Source organism: Balaenoptera ricei, chromosome 16 (genome assembly GCF_028023285.1).
Source record: "Balaenoptera ricei isolate mBalRic1 chromosome 16, mBalRic1.hap2, whole genome shotgun sequence".
NCBI classification, from domain to species: Eukaryota; Metazoa; Chordata; class Mammalia; order Artiodactyla; family Balaenopteridae; genus Balaenoptera; species Balaenoptera ricei.
The window spans coordinates 94,056,683-94,078,881 of NC_082654.1; the positions used below are offsets into that span (position 1 = coordinate 94,056,683).

The 22,199-nt window shown below is 46.3% G+C and overlaps 1 protein-coding gene across 1 annotated transcript in view; it reads left to right on the plus strand.

The window, feature by feature from the left end:
- The first annotated feature begins 8,914 nt into the window (after positions 1–8,914).
- The window catches only part of RAB4A (RAB4A, member RAS oncogene family), a 52,012-nt gene continuing 38,727 nt past the window's right edge, over positions 8,915–22,199 (plus strand). Inside the window, exon 1 of the mRNA XM_059899221.1 lies at positions 8,915–9,153. Coding sequence (XP_059755204.1) covers positions 9,123–9,153 — 31 coding nt within the window. The 5' untranslated portion in view covers positions 8,915–9,122. The remainder of the gene's footprint in view (positions 9,154–22,199) is intronic.

Sequence of the window (22,199 nt, forward strand, 5' to 3'; positions counted from 1 at the left end):
TCCTCAGAAACTGACCTTTTATTTAAGATCAGGACTGTTGCAGATGTAATTGGTTAAGATGAGGTCATTAGGATCATTAGGACTTAATCCAATGTGACTGGTGTCTTTATAAAAAGGGGAAATTAAAACACAGAGACAGACAAAGGGAGAAGACCACGTGAACATGAAGGCAGAGATCACGGGGGTGCCAGTGACCACCAGAAGCTGACAGCAGAGGGAACAGATCCCCCTTCACAGCCTCAGAGGGAGCCAACCCTGCCCACACCTGGATCTTGGTCGAGTTGCCTCCAAGACTGGGGGACAGTAAATGTCTGCTGTCTAAGCTCCCCGCTCTGTGGTCCTTTGTTACAATAGAAATGGTATTGGCTACAGTTTGGGCCCAAATAAAGATGTGGAGACCAAAATAAAGGACCGAGTTTGGAGGAGGGAAAGCAGGCTGGAAACAGAGGATATGGTGGGTGTCCTCACAGTAGAAAAACCCACCCCAATCTCATGGAACATATTATATTTTCCCATGGGAAAGCCAGTCATCTTCTATCAGAACTTCTTAAAAATTAGCCTAGAGAAGATTTAGAAAGAGCATGAAAGAGCTTTTGGGGTGACATGAAGGTTCTATATCATGATGGTTGTGGCTGTTTGTTACACGACTGTGTAAAATTTGTCAAAACTCATTGAATTGTACACAAAATTGATGAATTTTGTTGCATGTAAATTATAACTCAGTAAAACTGATTAAAGTGAAAAATCAGCCCAGCAAAGAAATTTCTGGTTAATTTTGTTTGGTGGTGATTAGAGAGAAAATCCAAGAAGAAAAGATAAAGACAAAAAACCACTTGTTTTTGCAAACCATCTTTTAAACAAGAAACCAGGCTAAAAATAGGCCATTTGATTTGAAACACAGTATGGGAAAGAAATAGAAAAATAGAAGAAAGATAATTCTATAGCATTTTTATCAGAAAATGAAAACACGTGTATTTTAACATCCTCAGGCAGATAGTTAATCTGACATGGAAAATATAATAAAAAGAAAACAAAAACCAGAAAATCTTCTTCTCCTTTTTAAAAAAATTTATTTATTTATTTATTTATTTATTTATTTTTGGCTGCATTGGGTCTTTGTTGCTACGCACAGGCTTTCTCTAGTTGCGGCAAGCGGTGGCTACTCTTCATTGCAGAGCACGGGCTGTAGAGCACAGGCTCAGTAGTTGTGGCGCATGGGCTTAGTTGCTCCGCGGCATGTGGGATCTTCCTGGACCAGGGCTCTAACCCGTGTCTCCTGGATTGGCAGGTGGATTCTTAACCACTGCGCCACCAGGGAAGCCCCAATCTTCTTCTTCTGAATAAAGAACAAAAATTCAAAGAACTCGTGAGTAATCCCTGAATACAAATGCTGTTAAATGCAGAAATAAGCAGAGAAGCGTTCCTATTAGAACTAATGGACGGTTAACTGGTAAGTTTCAAATTAAAATATGAAGGGGGGGAATGACCACATCACTGAAGTGTACCCATAGCTCCAGCCTCGACTGAACACTATACACTGTGTACTCACATTGAGCATTTGTGGTATGTTCCCGTCACGTAAACTAGTCCATGTGCTTTTAGAGGAGGTCCAAAGCCTTGAGCTTGGTCATGGAGAACAGGACGTTAATTGCAGTGTTGTTTTCTATCTCACAACCGGAAGTGCTACCACTCACATCTTTGTACATTCAGCATTGTGGTGCCCGAGAGAACCTGGGTTTGGTGCATCCTCAGCTGTAAAGGAGGGTGAGGGGAGCTACCTGGGCAGGTGTTGTGAGGGTCGAGGGAAGGGACAGAAAGCACCCAGACAGGCCATCGGTTTTCTTAGGTTCCCCTACTTTAAACAATTTAATGCCTTTTCAAGTCACACCCCTGTGTTTTGGATGTTTTTATACTGCATTTTTTTTTCTCTTACATATTATAGATAAAAAGGAGACATGCCTAGTTTAGTTTGGCTTTAGAGAAAAATCCCAACATTGATACATACTAGCAGTGAGAACTGGGGCAAAATATGTAATCCATCTAGACCCTTGTTTCCTAATCTACAAAATGAGATAATACCTACCTTATGAGTTTGTTGTGAGGACTAGGGTTTATAATACATGTAAAGCACTTAGCACTATACCTAGTCTTTAATTAAGTCCTCAGTAAATACTATTAGATGATACTTTTAAATGGTTTTATTACAGCCTTTCCACAATTACATGGTGGCATATGAAACTACTGACTTTTAAATTTCCCATAAATCAACAAGTTTAAAATTAAGTTTATTATATTAAACTAAATCCAAATTAATAAAGAGCTGCTGAGTTTTATTTCATTCATTCCTCATTCAACAGCTACTTAATTATTGAGGGTTTTCTATGTGCCCAGTACTATTTTAGGCATGAGGTCAGAGCAGGGAATAAGACAGATAGATACATCCCCTTTCCTTACAGAGCTTACAGCCTAGAGGGGAGCAGATGATGTACTAATACATGATGTACGGGGTAGATGCTGGGGGGACCAAAGGAGGAAGTGTGTGAAGGGCTGGGGAGGAGAGGGATCACTCTGATCAGAGGATCCAGGGATCCTCTGAAAGGGAGGGCCTCACGGATGAGGTGACGTATAAGCAGAAAACATGAAGGCTCTGGGGGTACAAGCCACATAGATGTCTGGGCAAGAGCATTCCAGGCAGAGGAAAGAACACGTGCAAAGTCCCTGAGGCCAGAGCCTGCTTGGTGTGTTCAAGACGCAACAAGAGGGCCTATGTGATCAGAGCCATGAGACTAGTGGGGGGGTCGGGGGGAGGAGAGCATCAGAGGAGAGATAGAGCCCTGGGAAGTGATGAGAGGAAGGGTTCTGAGCAGAGCATGGCCACCCATCACCCCCATCCCTGGCTGCTTCAAAGGATTGTTCTTTTTGTTTTTATCTACATTTTAATAGGTTCGCTCCAGCAGCTGTGGGAGAGCAAACAGCAGGGAGGCCAGGATAGATGCAGGGAGGCCAGTTAGGGGCACGTGGGTGAGGGGGCAGCACAGTGGGCAAAGGTGATTCTGAAGGTGGAGCCAGGGGGACTTGCTGAGGGCCAAACACAGGCACGAGTGACAGAGCAAAGCTGAGGACTCCAAGGTTTTGTCCTGAGCAAACTGCCATTTGCTGAGATAGGAGAGCCTGCAGAGGGCACAGGTTTGCTGGGAACTTTGGATGTTTGGGTTTTATTTTGTGAGTATTAAGAAACCTAAGAGGCGTTCAAGTAAGAGGTATCAAGTAAGCGATTGTATACAGAAGCCCAGGCAAGAAGGAGATCTGGCAGCCTCAACTTTACCAGATATTTAAAGCCCTGCGACTGGATGAGATCAATAATGAGGAAGTGAGTGAGGATAAGAGATCACAGCCTGAGGAGAAAGCAGCACCCCTGAGCTGGGCAGACAGAGTGGGAGTCCTCGGGGCCCAGTGAGGAGGGGGCAGAACTGTGCAGCAAGGGGGTCAGAGCCTCCAGGGGTCCCTTCACGCCTTCATCTATGGACCCGCACAGGCCTGCGAGGAAGCTACCTGGGGCCGGGGAAGGGTCACCTGCGGAGAGTGGAGGGGAGAATCCCCAGCACCCAGCCAGGGCCCAGAAGAGCGCCTAAGTCCAGAACCACAGTGGGTCCTCAAGTTCAAGGACACTGGGCGGAGTCGTCAGGAGGGGTTGGCCTCAGTAACGGGGCAAAATGCTGCTCTGGGGCCCCCACAAAAGCTTAAAAACAGGACCTGAAAGCATCAAACTCTTTCCAAATAGCTTAACTGTATCCCAGAACAAAGTGCAACAATACTTACATATATAAACAAAGTAAACGTCTCAATGTCTGGCATCCGATCAAAAATTACCTGGCATGGAAAACATTACTCACGACAAGGAGAAAGGCCAATCAATAGAAACTGCTTCAGAAATGACTCAGATGATAAAATTAGTAGAAAATGACATGAATACCATTATTAGAATATATTCCATAGGTTCAAGATGCCAGAGGTGAGATCAAGCACTGAACATGGTACACACACACCCAAGGTGAACTTCTAGAGATGAAACTACAATATGTGAAATGGAAAATACACTGGATGAGGTTAACAGCGGATGAAATACTGCAGGGAAGATTAGTGACTTTAAAGGCGAGGCAATAGAAATTATCCAAAATGAAACACTGAAAGAAAGACTGGCCAGAAATGAAACAGAGTAGCCGTTAACTGTGGACAAATTCAAGTGCCTGATACATGTGTGATGCAGTTTCCAAGGCAGAAGAGAGGGGAGGGGCAGAAAGACTATCTGAAGAAATAATGGCTGAAAAAATTCCAAATCTGATAAAAACTATAAACTCACACACACACACACACACACACACACACACACACACAAACAAAACAAAGAAATGTAATGAAACTGGAGGACAAAACCATGGGAAAAAAAACCACACCAAGGTACATCATAGCACATCATAATCAAACTGCTTAAGTCAGAGATAAAGATAAAATCTTAAGAGCAGGCAGTGATAAAAAAGACACTGTGCATACAAAGGCATAAAGATAAGAATGACAGCAGACTTCTGATCAAAAACAACATAAGCCAGAAAACATTGTATTAGGGGGAATAAAACCACACATTAATTTAGAAATCGAAACTTAGCAAAAATATCATTCAAAAACAGAGATAAAAAAAGATTTTTTTAGATATACAAAAGCTGAAAGAATTCATCACCCACAGACCTGTGCTTCAAGATCCGCTGAGGGAAGTCCTTCAGGCAAAAGGGAAATGACGGCAAGTGGAGACGTGCATTCACACCGAGGGCTGAGGAGTCCTAGATATGCTACCTATGGGCTCAATATGAGATGTTGGGTCTTATTGTTTAAACCTGTTGAAAAGGGAATTTGCTGGAAAATGTGGTAAAAAACACACAGTGGAATATACAGGAAGGAGATTCTGACACGTGCTACAACACAGCTGAATCTGAAGGACGTGATGCTCTGTGAAATTAGCCAGTCACCAAGGACAACCGTGTGATTGCATCCACATGAGGTCCCCAGAGCAGTCAAATTTATAGACCTAGAAATGGAATGGTGGTTGTAGGGGGCAGGGGGTGAGGGGAATGGGGGTGGAGGGTGCAGAGTTACATTTCCGCAAGATGGAAAGAGTTCTGTGGACGGAGGGTGGTGATGGTTGTACGATGTGAATACAGGTGACCCTTGAACAGTGCAGGTTTCAACTGCGTGGGTCTACTTATACATGGATTTTTTTCCCATAAATACACAGTGGACTCTCCATATTCATGGGTTTCGCATCCACAGATTCAGCCAACCATGGATTGAAATTTCTCTCTGTGGTTGGTTGAATCTGTGGCTGTGGAACTACGGAAACAGAGGGCCAACTGCACCATACCATCCTATCTAAGGGACCTGAGCATCCATGGATTTTGGTATCTGCAGGGGCTGCTGGGACCAATCCCCCATGGATACCAAGGGACTGAATGCCTCTGAACTGTACTCTTCAAGTCAGACAGTTGAGATGGTCAGTTTTATGTGTATTTTACCACAATTTTAAAAACAGAGGAAATTGCCTGCTTAAAGCAAAAATAATAACAGCATATATGGGGCATATGAGAAATATGGGGGCAGAAGATCCACAGCACCATGGGTGGGGAGAACGGTGGTGAGCTGCTAGGAATGGAAGGTAGACAGTGATGAGGTGAAGACCCTATTATAAACCCTAAAACAACCACTCAAATAACTCTAGAAATAACCTCACGAGCAGTTATTCCTAATAAGCAAACAGCAGGTAAAATAGCATCATAAAAAGAAAAAATGCTTCTGTCCACCTTAAAGGCCTGGAAGCAGTGACATCCCAGGAGTAGTGACCACAGGTGTACACAGATACCAGAAATTATCAAAGCGTGTGCTTTAAATGTCAGTTATACTTCAACAAAGTTGTTTAAAATAAAAGCAGGATGAGCTGCTTGCACAGGCAAGACCTCCTGGGCTGGGGGGGGGGGGGGATGTCACATCTCTCCACGTAACCCCTTCTCTCCTTCTGCAGCAGTAACGACATTGTGTGCTCTGACATTAGGTGTGGCCACGTCACTTGCTCTGTCCCATAAAATGTCAATGAAAGTGATTCTATCAGTTCCTGAAGGGGTCCTCACGAGCTAATGCACGTGGTGCCGTGTCTTCCCCCTGCCCAAGAGACAGTAGCAGCATGTGTGCAGCTGACCCTTGGGGCACCCTGGGTCTACCAATGCCACGTGGAGCTGAGCCTCTGCCAGCATGAGTGCAGGAGGCAGTCTGAGTGAGAGATAAACTGCATGGGTATGTTGGGACACCTTTGTTACTACAGCTAACTTAGCCCATCCTGACTGAACACCCCCTGACACCACACAGGTCCCATTACAGTGGAAGTTTTGTTTGGCACTAGAAGGCAAACCTGTCCAGTGGCCTCCGAGGTCTCTTCCACCTTGAAGACATGAGTTACATGTCACAAGTGTCAGCAGCCTGGGTGTCTAACTTAGGTACCTTTTCAAGCCTCCACCGACCTGTACAGAACTTGGTACCTTCTCACAGTATCACCCAGATATTTCTGAGTCCCCAAATACTCAAACACAAGTTGGCTCCTGTTCTTCACCTCCTTCAGTTACCAAGGAAAATCACAGTGACACAGAGACTGTGACCAGTGCCCCCCACCAAGACTGGCTCTGCCAAGGATGCCACTTCCCTTTGTTCCCAGTGTCACCACTCCCCAGAATGTCAGGGTCATGCTGGATTCTCATCCCGAGCCCTTTCTAAGGCTCCCCTCCAGGGGACCAGGCCGCCGTTCTAGGTCTGACCCTGTGTCTAGGAGCCCATCTGTCCCCACTGGTTCCTCCAGAGATACCACTGCCCCTACCCATGTGGGCCTCTGCCAGTCCTGGGGAACAGGACTCCTTGTGAGGCTGGCAGCCCCTGAAGCTCCTAATCGCTCGTTAAATGTGACACACTGCCAGGGAGCAAACAGGAAAGTACCAGGTGCTTCCAGGCCCCACTGACCTGAGGAGGAGTGGGCAAGACCTATTTTGGAAGAACTCCTTCTCCCTTCATTTCCATTAGACAAATTTCCCATGTGCCTAGGATTTTGGAAGGCTCCCCTGAAGAGAAAGGAGAAAATAACTGGAGAGAACACAGATTAATTTTGCAGTAAGTTTCCCTTCCACACAATCAACAGTACCTCAGAATCAAAGCAGTCTCCAAGAATATTTAGGAGAAATGTATTTTCTCTCAAAGATCCAACGTTGCTGAGATGCAAATCATCTTTCACATTATTATTCAAGGAAGTTTGGCTCCTTCCAACCTCAGTTCTTGAGTACTTCCCTTTCAAGTTGTGATATTTTGGCTTTATATTTGCAAACTAAAACAAAAATGGCTTCTCTGGGTGGTTTTTCCAAAACAAATAGTCTTTTCCACAGGCCTATCTAAGCATTCTTTTTCCACAGTAAAGAAAACTGCTCTCAGCTTTGAAACAGTCACTTAATTTCTGTTTCTATCACCCTGTCCAGGTTTCACAAATCATGAGGTCCAGTTTCAATAACTCAGTGATTCCTTTCTTATTATCCACAGAAGTTCCTGACAGGAAGAAGACTTAGATGTAAAGAATGGGATCACTGTCTTTCTTCTGAAATAGCTCTAATCAGAGTCAGTCTGTTATACTCAGGAGTGTAAATCAAACCTAACCTGCAGAAAGCCAAATGAGAAAACAACAAGTGTCCCAGCTGCTGAACAAGGGATATATACAAAACAATTCCAGGAAATTGCAGTTCTCACCACATTTCAGCATGGGGCCTCCTCTGTGACTTAGAAGCAAGGATATCTAGTTTCTGCTAGCATCAGAGAGTAGAGTAAAATGCCGAGCCAGATAGCCTTTGGAGAGGAGGGGAAGATCTCAGGGAAGGTCTGATGCCAATTTGGAGGACAGAGTCAAATGGGCTTGAATAAAATGCATTTCCTGGCATCTTCCCCACCATCCAAGTCACTTGGGAGCTTAGCCAGGGCATATTTTTAGTATTCTACTGTGTCTTTTGAACAAGGTTGGGTCTTATGAGATACCACGTGGCCCTGATCACGCTCCGAAGGAGCAAAATCCCAACCAAGAATCTCTTCCCAGTAAATGTTTATCGCTGCATTTCCAACAGAAGGGGATTCTGAATTCATTTGTGCTCCTTAAATCAAAATAGTCAACCAACGACTCCTACCCGTAGAAATGCGTCTGCGGCTGAGAGCCCAGAGATGCTTCCTGCCCAAAGGCCACATTCCCCAAAGTGAGGTGCAGAGGGGCCAACGTCTACAGTTTTCCGGGGACTTTTTGGAACCGGTACGTCTTAAGCTTCTGTCAGTTTCCCCCAGACGCCAGCTCGGCCCCAGCGGCGACGGCCCCGGCAGGTCAGCCTGCCTCCCCGCCCGCAGGGCTGGCCTCCAGCTGGACACCTGGGGCCACGCACGGCCTCCTAGTTACACATTCACCCCGTCCCCGGGTTGATCATTCCTCCAGCGCGGAGGAAGTCCTTCCCCGGCCGAGCGCCCCAGATGACGACGACCAAGCCTTTACCGAGGCGGCCAACCTGGCAAAGGGCTGCCCTCCTCGCCAGTGCGGGCACTTTGCCTCCTCTGCGCGAGAAAGGACCCCGCGGTCCCAGTCCCTGTGCCCAACCCGTCACCCCAAGGCCTGCGGACCGCCCGCCCCTCGCCGCCCCCCCACCGCGCCCCGCCCTCCCCGCGCGCCGACCCGGCTCCTCGGCGCTCATCGGCCATCCCCGCCCCGGCCTCCCCGCGCGCACGCGCGACCACGGCGGGGGCCGGGCCTCGCGCCCCCTTCCCTCCTCCCCTGCCCCCTCCTCCGCCTCCCGACCGGTGGGGGGCGGGGCCGTGCGCCTGCGCGGAGCGGACAGTCTGGCGGGGGCGCAGCCGCGGGGTGGCGGGCAGTTGCCGTGGGGACCGCGGGCCCCTCCCTCCTCCGGTCCTCTACCCCTGGCGTTCCCTTCCGAGGCGCGGCCGACGACCCGGCTTCCCTGCCGCCGGCCCGGCGGAGCTGCAGACGGTGCCCCGCGAGAGGCGGAGCCGCTCCCAAGATGTCGCAGACGGCCATGTCCGAGACCTACGGTACGGGGCGGGGGCGCGGGCCGGGGCGCGAGGGGCGCGGGCGGGGCGGGCCGGGGTGCCGGGGGCCAGGGCTTGCGGGCCGGGGTGGGGTGGGCGCGGGCGGCGGGGCGCCGATACGAGTGCCGGGGCGCCGGCCGGCCGAGGGTAGCCAGTCTACGTGATCTGCTTCTCCGAGGGTCCTCTTGCTGGTTCTCCGCGTTCACGCCGGTAGGGTTTCCCTTTCTTAGTCTGATATCAGTAGTCGGGGTTTGGGAAGCCAGTTGGAGACTCGGTTCATCTGCGATATTGTCCCTAGCAAAGGATGTGAAGGACTTGAGGCGACGCCTGCAGTTGAGTGTGCTTCTCGGCTATTGCACTTTGAGCTTTCCTAGATTGGAAGTCCTTCCTTTGCACTGAAATTACAAGGACTTATCGATAGGCAAGTTCATCCATTTCTTCTTCCAGAGACTTTTCAGGCTGCGTGATGGCTATTTATAAATGTGTCTTTTTAAGACCATAAACACCTCCGAAGCACAGCCCAGTAGGCTTGATCTTTGCTTCCTCTGTAGCACCCACACCTGAAGGCACCCAACAGAGATTTTTTTTTTTAATAAACGAAAGCCTTCCCAATTCATAAACTGTGTTTTTGTCCTGCGTGGTAAAAATAAACAACATAGTACACTTCTGCTTTGTATCAAGATTCATGAGGTGTTCACGAGTCTGGAATCACTCTCAGATGTGTGCATTCTCAGATTAAGTCTGATTTGGATTTTACAGTCCCAGGGAGGGGCTCAAGTTCAGAACCATTACTTCTAGGCAAATCAGTCATGTCTCCTCCGTGTGTCCTGGCATGCTGCCCCCTTTCCCATCAACAGATAGGCGTGGGCCGGCTTTATGGGCCGGCGTGGTTTCCAACACTACAAGGTACCCACCGGCACTGATCTGCTCTCAGGGAGTTTACAGTCCGGGGCGGGGTGGGATACAGTGTTAATCCAGGTATGATACTAATGAATGTTAAAAACTTCAGGCAGGAGTTCTGAAGGAATGTGGTCTCTGAAGGTATGTTAGAAAGAAACCTGACCCAGACCCAGGCCAGGGAGGCATTAACCAGTGTGCAAATACCCAGGCCCTGAGGGATCCAGGGTCCCTATAAGAGGAGTGTGGTTGAGGCCCCTTGGCCCCTGGGCATTTGCTCCACCTTTGGCCACTCCCGTGACTGGAACCTGCCCTGTTCTTGGTAACACTGGGAGCAGGATGGCTGTTCCTAGAAGGCATAGGAAGTCCGACAGGACGTCCCTGGCTTGTAAGGATCAGTGTCGTGGGAGCTTCTGATGCTACAGCACCTGTCACATCCACGTGGTCTGCCTCTGTCTGTAGAGAACCACAGTCAGATTTCCTAAAGAAAAGCCATTTCTCCAGCAAGTTTTGGATATGCTTTTGCTTTTTCTTTATTTTCAAGTGCTCCTTTCCCCACACTTTGTTTTTTTCCTCTGACCCGGAGAAGGAGCACATGGGAGGGGTGGAAAGTCCAAGTAAGAAACCAAGTGGGGTTATGAGTTAGGAGGAATATGGGAAGATAGGGATTTTATTATTCAGTTGTCTCATATGAAACAATAACCTTGGTAAAATCTGGCACCTCCACTTCAGACAGAGCTCATCAAGCATCCCAGGTTAACTGATCAGATTCTGTTCATCAGGCTTTGACCTTTAGTGTTCTTATTTCATGGTACCTTCCAAATATGTTTTTTACTTTAAACTAACTGAATTTAATCCTTCCCTCTAATAGAAGAAACTCATAGAAAATTAGTTTTAGGAAAAGCAAGTGTGGCACTTGAAAGTGCCAACCCAAAATAAAAGTCACCCAAAACCAAGTCCTAAACTGTCACCTTCACTTATCATTGGTAGATTGGCACAGCATTGGTTCCCTGCTTCTGGACGTTCGCCTGTTAGGTAGCTGGTAAAGGAATGTTTGCCTAATCTTTAAACTCCTTTGTACTCTGTGCTCATTTTCTCTCTTCTGGAAAAGGAGTCTCTGTAGCTTGACAGGTATATGATGAAAAATAAAGAACCACTGCTTATCAGTATACTGTTAATGAGCTCTGTCTACCTGCCTTTTAGCTTATTAAAGCAGTATTTCACTTGCCAGTGACTGAATAGTGTTCAGTATTTTGCTGCTCTGAAAGCACCAACCGCATGAATAACATATGTTATGTAATACTTTACTTAATATTGTAATACAACATTGAAATCTCGAACACATAGGTTTCTGGTTGAAATCCTCCCTCTGAATATCCCTAAACCGAAACAGTGTTTCCCAAACATTGTTAGATCCACAGCATTCTTAACGCTCTGGCCACTTAGTATGGCTTGGGGCTTCCCAAGGAGCTCCAGATTGGCTGATCACAAATTGGCTTTAATTTCTGATACCAAGATTTGTGAGACAAAACTAATGAATCAAATAGGTAGTATCAAGCAGTGATGTTCAGAAAGGAGCTGAGAAGCATAAGTGGTGTAGAACAGCGGTTCCCCAACCTTTTTGGCACCAGGGACCGGTTTTGTGGAACACAACTTTTCCATGGACGAGGGGGCGGGGATGGTTCAGGCGATAATGCCAGTGACGGGGAGCGATGGGCAGCGTTGGATGAAGCTTTGTTTGCTTGCCGCCGCTCACTTCCTGCTGTGCGGCCCAGTTCCCAACAGGCCACGGAAGGTAACGGTCTGCAGCCCTGGGGTTGGGGACCCCTGGTGTAGAAGATGCTAGAAATTAAAAAAAAATGTAAGGGCTGAGGCAGTTTGAGAGTGAGGAAAAGTCTAAGCCAAATCTCTATACACACTGGACTTTATGCATTCTACAGTGACAACAATTTATGAAGCCAGAACACAAATTGTTGGTCATATACTAGTTTTATTATTGATACAGTATACTCAGTATTTTTATTTTGTCCTCTATTTTCAAAGTATTACAGCATTTGACATATAACTTTGAGAATTATCAGGACATGTTCTTTTTAAAATGTTATCACTATAGGCTGCTGTGGGTTGAATTGTGTCCCCTAAAAGGTATGTCCAGGTCCTAAGCCCAGGCAACCTGTGGATGTGACCTTATTTGGAAATAGGGTCTTTACTGATGTAATCAGGTTCAGATGAGGTCATGTTGGATTAGGGTGAGCTCTCATTCAATGACTGGCATCCTTATAAGTTGAGAGGAATTTGACATAGACACGTGGAGGGAAAATGTGATGTAAAGACAGGCTGAAGTCGAAGTGATGTGACTACAAGCCCAGGACCACCAAGGATGGCCGGCAGCCACCAGAAGCTAGGAAGAGGCAAGGAGGGGTCCTTCCCTGGCATCCTCAGAGAGAGCCTGGCCCTGCCAGCACCTTGACTTTGGACTCCTAACCTAGAACTACGAGACTACCAAATAAGCCATCCAGTTTGTGGCATTTTGTTATAGCAGCCATAGGAAACTAATACATAGGCGTTGGTAGTCAAAATATGATTCAGGGAGAAATTCAGGCTTGATAAAGCAAAGTGGAGTGAGGAGAACATTCTAGGCAAAGGAAATAACGTCTTCAGAGTCATCTGGTTCCAATGAAGTATGAAAAAACTTGCTGTTAGGGAAATCACCTAAATTGCCATTACTGTATTTTGCTAGACAGGGCGTGTAAAAAATGTCAACAAAGGAAGCATATAACATCAGAATAAAGGACATTTCTCTAAATTGAATACGTTTATCATTTTAAATGTTTGTAGTTTTCATTTTCTCACCATTGAAAATTGGTGAACAAGAACCAACGTTTGGGGAACACTACAACCGTGGTTCTCAACTGCATGTGCCCTGAGCCCCCTGGTGTGTTAAGATGCAGATTCTGGTTTTGCATATTCACTTCTGCACCTGCCCAGCTCCCAGGCTGTGCACGCACTGTTGGTCCAAGGACCACAACTGCATATCAGGACACTATTCTCTACAATGCCTCCAGGCCCTAGAACTTTGAAAACATTGTTCTTTGGAAATCAGAAGTTTATGAGACTTTTTCATGGTCATTTGAACTATAAAGCATTCCAATCCTTGCCTGTCATTTGCCTTTCTCTGAAGTCTCCTAAATATTTCTAGCCACATCAGTCCCTCAAGCTACATATCTTGCTTTCAACTCCCTACCTACCTATTGCATGTGGGTGGCCTAGAGGTAACCTACCCCATGTCCCAAAGCCAACTAATTACCCATTGCTATTCCCCAGGTACCCGTTTGCCTAAGAGATGATCTTTGCTCTGAATATTGTTTTGGAATGAGAAGAAAGCTGAAGTTTCTTTGATTTTTTTTTTTCTCCTCAACCATCCGTTAGAGATTGCTCAGACTGATGTAATAGATTTTTTTTCCCCCATTTCTAACAAATCCATTCGAATACTTGCCAGTGGAAATAGTTTGAGGGAAAACCTTTGATTCCTCTGTGTCCTGTAACACTTGACTTTGGACGTCACAGCTTTCTCTGCCAGTCTCATCTTGGTAATGGACTGAGTTCCATGTGTTTAAAGAAGACTTTTGCTTCTCTGTTGCTGTGAATATGAATCAAAAGCTAAAATGATGTGCAGGATACTATTGTTTAAAGGCGGATCAAGCAAGGCAGATGTAAAGGATAGGGTACTACAGCACAACACATAAGTCAAACAAACACTGTCTGTCTACAAATTGTCTTCCTTTGTAATCCCCACCAAGCTTTCTCAACAAAAATAAGTTTACTTTGAGAGAGATTTGGCCAATAAATAAATCCCTGATGATGACGGATGTGATACCTGGGGGAATCATGCTTGATTGCTCTGCCACAGCTAGATGCAACCCTACACTACTCAGAACAGTAACTGCTTATATGACAACACTTAGTGACCTTGGCCTTCTAATTCTTTCTATTTCTCTTATATGCTGTGTTTTGGACAGTTAAGAAGTCTTAAAAAGCAGCTAATATTTAGAAATGGTGGGGAGGGACACCATTCATAAAGTGCTGATACTTTATGAATGGGACGATGTGTTTTAGAGGGAAGTTTATCATTTTTCAAATATGAATTTTTAATCTTCCAGAAGAGACTGCGGACTTAAAATCACAGCATCTTTCCCTCCTTTGTTGTGATTTAAAATATTGTTACGTGCCACGTGCTCGCTTCGTTACAGAAGTTTCTCTGGTTCACTTGCTTACATGGGTTATGATAGGCGTTCTCATAAAATAAACACCCAGCTTTGCTGCCTGCGGGGACTCGCAGATCTATTTTGCAATTCAGTCAGCTCTTGATGGTGGCAAAGCACATCTCTTTCAAGACTAGACCGTAAGCTCTTTGAAAGCAGGGCACTGCTTGCATGACTTTCTGTCCCCCATGCTGTAACCAGCCCCTGGACAGCCGTCAGGGGACGCTGAATGAGCCTTCACTTTGATTCCACTGGGGAGGTGGTATATTTTCCTCTCAGTTACAGGATGTGAAACAAAACGCCAGGATGAATAGAAAAGCTGACTGGAAGATGTCGTTTAATTCTTTTCTTTATGGTAGAAGTCTACCAGTTTTTTTACATTGTATGTAATATAAATGCAATTCTAATTAAAACCTCTCCAAAGAGGTCACACAGGCATCCTTTTTTGAGAATGGACTTCCCTTGGGAAGTCACATCTGAAACCAGCTCCCAGCGGTTGGAGCTGAGGGCTGCAGAGGCACCATTGCTTTGCTTCTGGGGCAGCAGCCCTTGACCATTGCCCAGCTGAACGTAACTGCACCTGCAGAGAGAACACGATGGTCATATGGCAGCTGGCCGGCCTGCAGGTATGAGAGCCCAGAGGCAGGCCTTAGTGTGTCCATCAGGCACTTCAGGGAGGGTGGCACCCTGCCCTGGGGCCTGGGGCACCCGGGCAGACTTCTCCCCACCCTGGGGACAGACACCAGGTGACTGGAATCTGTGTTCACCAAACATTCAAATGCCCGACAGTTGGTAGTTATTAAATACATTCGACGAATGCACTTACCTGGTTCTAAATCCATGTTTACTGAACCACCTTCTGATTATAAATTGACTCTACGTGATCAAAAATAAAATTTTTTAGAAATTATGCTTAAAAGAAAATTTCTGTTCAATAGATAATAGATTGTTAGCTCTTTTGGTCATTTTCTCAGGTGGAAGGTTTCCAACTGCAAGTGGCATAGGTAATATGAAAATGTATTTTTTTTTTTTCATTTTAGAGTACTTTATTCAAGTATTGGTCTGTCGGAATTCATTCTAGTGCGCTCTTCTTGTTGAGTTTGAACATGTACTTTTGAAAATAGCTATAGATGAGGTTTCAGGGCTGGTTGATTCAGAAGCTCAGCCATGTCAGCAAGGACCTAAATTTTTAACATCTCTCTCTTACGGCTGTATTATCCTCATCCCCTGAGTCATAAAACGGCTACTCTTTGTAATCTGGGTACCCTTCCTTGTTTACATCCATAGAAGAGAGGAGTGCTTTCCCATGTTTATGAAATAAAGTCCATCATCCCCATCTGATTGGGCCAAGTTAGGTCAAGTGCCTGCCCTGGACCAGTTACAGGCAGGGTAATGCCTTGCTCTCTTTAGCTGAAACCTGTGTTTCTAATCCAGTCTCAGGAAGGGAGGAGGGACCTGGGAATCGGTTTATAAAAACAGTGCCTGTCCTGGAGTTCTGGGGTCCTGTTTCCTGAGGTTACTGTGGCTCCTTGGGGGAAGGCTGTTAGGCGGACAACATGTACCGCAGCAGTGCCTCCTGGTCTCCAAAAAATGTCAGCCGCGGTTGAGTTTGAACTTGTTTCTTCTGGTTAGTGACCTTCCTGAAGTAGAGGGCAGACTTAGATGTCCCTTCTCCAATGGGGAGGACACAGCAGAGTTGTGGACAGAGCGCGGACCTCCACCGTGGGCGAGCACAGATGGGCATCCCTGGTCTTCTTAGGAAGAGCGAAATTTCTTGTGTTATTTTGCAGACACAATATACTTGCCTTTGACCTTAGTTCTCATTGTCTTTGTGAAGCTGATAAAAATATTTGGTGTTTTGAAGACTAACATTTACCTTCAGAATCACTTTGACTGCACTAATACTTGGGGGGGGGGGGGTGCAGGGAATGGAAGTCAATTATTTGGTGGCCATTGCTATTTCCCCACTTTTCATAAATTAACACCTTGAGTAATTTTTTCATAAATTTGTACATAAACTAGGATACTATACCTGTCACATACCTTTATAAGAATGAAGTCCTTACTTTGGATTGTCTTTAATATTAAAATCCGTAGGGACCTTCATAGTCTAGACATTGATAAAACTTTGTTGGTAAAATTGATATTAAAGTGTGTTTTGTTATTACATAAATAAGTTCAATAAGTGTTCACAACTACAAAAGCATTATGAGTTAAAAGTGACCTTCTCTGTATTTCTTCTGGTGTATATCATCTAGTAACAAAGTTAATTTTCCCTAGTTACATTTCCCAAGAACAGTGTTATTTCTAGCTGTTACGTGACTATTATTTCTAGCTGTTACGTGACTAAAGATGCTTTCAGGTCAATATCCTTGAATGAGATTCTTCTGGTATTGACCTATTACTCTGTTTCCATTGTACCAGGAAATCTTTCCTTACTGAGAAACCATTGGTGTGTCAGCCTGAATTATAACCCTAATCTTTGAATTATAACCCTAATCTCAATATCCTTAAATGAGATTCTTCTGGTATTGACCTATTATTCTGTTTCCATTGTACCAGAAAATCTTTCCTTATTGAGAAACCATCAGTGTGTCAGCCTGAATTATAACCCTGATCTCTAGATGAAGGGTGAAGTTAGAATAATCTACACAAGGTGCTTTGTATCCAGTGTCTAATCCTCACCAGGACAGGGTAAGGTAAACACTGGGACGCACTTGCGGGTGAGGAAACTCTCTGAGAGGCTAGGTGTCTGCTCAGGGTCCCGGAGCTAGGGTGGTGGGGCTGGCATTTGAGCTCATTCTCAAGGGTAATCAAGTCCTTACTCTCCTTTCCTTTCCCGAACAGAAATCTTTCTCCATATAGGCTCTGATCAGTGATGACCCCCTGGATCTCATTGTCTAGTGCATGTGCTAGACAAACACTGGATGTTTGATACGAGTCAGAATCTCTCTCTAACTCAGGACACAATTGGGAAGTGGGCGCTGAAGCCTGTACCTTCTCAACTAATGCCGGAGACCTTTCCCGTTCACATGGGGTGCTTTCATTTCTGTGTAATCTCTAAAATTGCAGATACTATCATGGTACTCGAGGCTTGCTCCAAAGTTGTAGTTCAGAAAGACACGTTTTGTGTATGAATCCTCAAATACAAAATTAACTGTTCAACTTTTCTCTCTTTATTACCCTAGTTGGAGTGTTCTCTGCAACATTTTGGCAAACAACTTGCCCTTAGTTCTTCATATAATTTTATCCTCTCGTATACCTCAATCAGATTTAACATTCTACTCTTTAAAGTATCCAGACTTGTTTCCTGGTTAAGGATCATTGTTTTTTAATTAGTTCTCTTCATTTCTGTCTGCTTCACTGGCCGCCACCTTCCTTTTCTGGGCAGTTTCTACTTTAGGAGAAGAATTCCTCTTCTTTTTTTCTTTTTCATGTTATTACATCAATTAGGTATCACCTAAGAACTTGCGGTTTTGATGCTGGCTCGCTGGCCAGGCTCACTCACCTGCTAAGGAAGCTCAGGCCCCCGGTGGGTCTGACCCGCACGAGCGTGTCCGCACCGTCTCAGAGCCTGTCCGTGACCTTGAGCAGCCCTTGGGGCCTGTGCCGGGAATGTTAAACCCACGATGTCACAGCTCCTCTCTGTCGTCATTCAACTCAGGCTCCGGCGAAGCCCCAGCGCCGCTGCCAGCAGCCAGGCTGCTCGCCGTCTGTCCCGCCGCCATCCGTAGGTCACCGCTCTCCTGCCACCCAGACCGGCCGCCTCGCCTAAGCCAGCGCTCCACCAAGGGTTTTGCTGCTTGATTCCCCCTGCCCAGTAAACCAGAACTTCTTTTTTTGGAAGTACTACAGGTCACCCGATGTTCTGCGCCGTACTTTGTCCTCCTTGTTGCTGTTCCCTGTTGGTGTCCTCGGGGCTGTTCCTTACCCCCCAGGGTCCCCTGGGCTGGAGTCCCGCTTTCTCCTACAGCTCCTCGCCCACCCTGGGCGACGGCAGGGTCCCCGCTTGGATTCTCAGTGCCTCGATGTCGTTGCCTGTCCCCTTCTCCTCCTTCTCTTCTGCCCCCACTCTGAGGCCCTCCCGTCCCCGGCTGCTCTCTGGACGTGGCCGCGTGCCCCGTCCCGATCACCCTCCCCCGCTCGTCCCCTCAGGAGCTCCGGGCGCCCGGCCCCTCCAGCCCCTTCTGTTCGGGCGATGAGCGGCTCCTTCTCCAGCTGTGCCGCGCACGGCCTTTCCTTCGCCTCTTCCTTCCTCAGCTGCGCTCGCCCTGTGACCCCGGCCCTGGCTCCCCACCATCCGCCCTGCGCGCGGCCCTGCGGACAAAGCTCTTCTCCGACCGAGATCTCTGTAGCCGGATGGCCTGTGCATCCGGCCGGGTGCGCGGGGTGCCTGGCCGCCCTTCCCTCTCTCCTGGCCGCCTCGCTTTTCCTCTGCATCTGCTGTTTTAGCCCTTCATTGATCTCAAGCCCTGAGCTCTCCTCCACTAGGTGACAGGAAGGGAAAGGTGCCGTGCTACGGAGACTGCCTGCCCTCCCGCCCCTTCTGCAGCCTGTCTTCACCTCCACGCCTCACCGTAGCCCTGGTCCTGCTGTCTCAAGAACGGAGGTCTCTGTCGCCGCGGAGACTGAGCCCTGCCTCCTGCCTCACACCTCACCTCTCAAGTCTTAGGGACGCGTGTCAGCAGTCATCCCTTTTCTACTGGTCACTGCCCACCTGCTGGCGTCCACACTGCACTCTCCCCTCACTGACCTGGCCCTTCTTTCCATCCCAGCCAGGCTTCTGGCCAGAGCTGCCAGGGCTTTTTATCTGCAGCCTCTCACGTCCCCCGTCCTTCAGCAGCCCACCCTCGCCCCCAGCTCCAGTGACCTGGTTCACCACGGGGTGCCGGGGGTTGAGCTTACCGAGCTTCCCTTCACAGTCAGCACTTAGAGGAACCACCTCCCCAGATCTCCACGGTCGTGGTCATTTGAAGTGCGATCCCTGGATCTGCACCCACAACGTGGACACGTCCTCAGAACCTTCAGGCTTTCTTACCTCAGTTGCTGGTGTCACTGACCAGCTGGTCCCTAAGCCGGAAACCCAGGACCCCTTCTCAGATGACCCACTGTCCCAGCGCCTCTTCTGCCAGGACGTGGAATACATGGAATGAATCCTGCAGTCAAGGCCGTCATCCACCTTTGCTTCCTTTCTGACCTCTGGAAACCTTAAAAGCAGAACCAGTGCTTGGCGAAACGAGGAAGGCGGAGGTCATCTGGTCTACCCAGTGTGACTTACTTTTCTTGAAGGCTGCAGGTCAGTGCTGGAGCAGATGTGCGGCGCTCTTAGTGCCGCTTTCTGGCGTGGTGCCCGGTTCCCCGTCACCCGTTACTGTGCCTGTAGCCACAGTCACACTGTAGCATGTGCTACCGATCTGCTGCGGTCCGGGAAGTTGGAGGTTGCTTGAAATGAGTGTAAAAACAAGTCAGTAGGTTCCAAATGAGGTTTCCCCCATGGAGCTAATCCTTTGACTTTGTGTTAGCTGCTTCAGTGGAGGCCATTTTTTCCTGATCCAGTTTTGTCCGTGTTCCTCAATGACTGACTTTTGCCCAAGACTGGTCTCTAATTATTCAATACCTTTCCTGTTATCTCATTTAACATTTCTCATGCAAAATTAAAAATATATTAGCAGCGTATATCCCTTTTAGGTTTTCTATTTTGGGATGTGATCTTTCCCCCACCCTCAAGCTTAGCTCATTCTGAGGAAACCCTCATAGTGACCATAAGTTGGATGCAAAAAATTCCTTTGTGATTTTGAGCAAAGTGACATCCACTGTAATAAAACAACATCAAATCCAATTGAAGTAGACATCATTATTTAGCTCACAATTAGTTATCTTATACAACCTAACAATGTGCCCTACACATCCCTCCATAAAGTACTCTGTAACATGCCTAGTTACCTGCTCCTGGTATGCCTTTTTTGTAGCTGTTAAACACTGTACACTTGTCATATAAAACATACATGATATGCAATGTGTATGTCATCCAACTTCCAGCAAGGAAAGAGGGGGAAAAAAAAAACCAAAACCACAGATCATAAAACCAAAAGAAATCAGTCAAGCCAGCGAGCGCACTTTCTACCAAACCCATGGATATGGGCCTCGTGAGTGAAAGCCTCACTGCTGTGAAAAACCAGCCAACCTCACGCCCCGAGGAGAGAGTGCCAGGTTTTGTAGATGATGCCACTCAGCTCTGAGGAAGCCTGTGAAATCCAGATCCCCTCGTCAACAGGAGGAGTTTAACAGAAACTCTTCGTAAGTTGGATCCTTGTCACCTACAGGGAATAAGTCATTGCCGGTTGTGGTGCTTGGTCGTGTTTGTGTCAACCAAACACATGTATCTCCAGACGGAAAATAACAGGACACAGAGCGTCACATCTCACCTGCCAGTCCCTCCCTCTGGGTACCACGTCCTCCTTGAAGCACACCCTTCAGTGGTCCTTTCAGTGTGGGATGTGCAGAGTCAACTTACAGAGTCGCTGTCTGATAATACCACCTATTCTTTTATTTTTTTAATAGAACTTTTTATTTTGAGATCATGATAGATTCATAGGTTTAAGAAAAAATAGAGATCTCACGGACCGTTTCCCCTGTTGCCCGCAGTGGGGACATTGCAAAACGGTCATAAGATAACCAAGATTTAGATGTTGCCTTGGCTACCGATACAGATCACTTCTATCAGCACAAAAATCTCTCCTGCACCCTTTAAAGGCACATACTCTTCCTCCTTGCTCCCACCCCTCCCTAGGCCCTGGCAGCCGCTCGTCTGTTCATCTGTATCAGGAGTGTTCTGGAAGTGGCATCATGCAGTGTGTAATCTTTTGGGATTGACTTTTTCACACAGCATAATTCTCTGGAGATCCATCCAGCTTATCGCATGTGTGAACGGTTCACTCCTTTTTATTGCTGAGTACTGTTCCTTGGTCTGAATGTACTAATTTGTTTAACCAGTCACCTGTTGAAGAACATCTGGGTTCTTTCCAGTTTTTAGCGATTACAAATAAAGCTGCTACAAACATTCATGTACAGGGTTTTGTGTGAGCATAAGTCTTCATTTTTCTGGGATAAATGCCTGGAAGTGCAGTTGCTGAGTCATCTGGTGGTTGCTTGTTTAGTTTTTTTGAGAAACTGTCAAGCTATTTTCCAGTTCACTGTACCATTTTATATATCTCTACCAGCAATGTATGAGTGATCTAGTTTCTGCACATTCCTGGCCAGCATTTGGTGTTGTCACTACTTTTTATTTTAGCCTTTCTGTTAATGTGTAGTGATACCTTATTATGGTTTTATTTATGTTTTTCTAATTATTGGCTAATGACCTTAAACATATTTTCATGTGTTTATTTGCCATTTGTATGTCCTTTTCAGTGAAATGCCTCTTCATGTCTTATGCCCATTTTCTAATTGGGTTGTTTGATGTTTTAATTATTTAATTAATTATTGAATTATAGTTGATTTACAATATAGTTTCAAGTGTATAGAAAACAATAGTTTCAAGTGTATAGAAAAGTGATTCATTGATATATTTTTTCAGATTCTTTTCCATTATATGTTATTACAAGATATTGAACATAGTTGCCTGTGCTATAGAGTAAATCCTTGTGGCTTATCTATTTTACGTATAGTACTTTGTATCTGTTAAGCCCCACCTCCTAATTTATCCCTCCCCCTCCCCCTTTCCCCTTTGGTAACCAGAAGTCTGTTTCCTATGTCTGTGAGCCTGTTTCTGTTTTGTATATAGATTCATTTGTACTGTTCTTGAGGTTCCACATACAAGTGATATCACAATAATATTTGTCTGACTTACTTCACTAAGTGTAATATTCTCTGTGTTGCTGCAAATGGCAA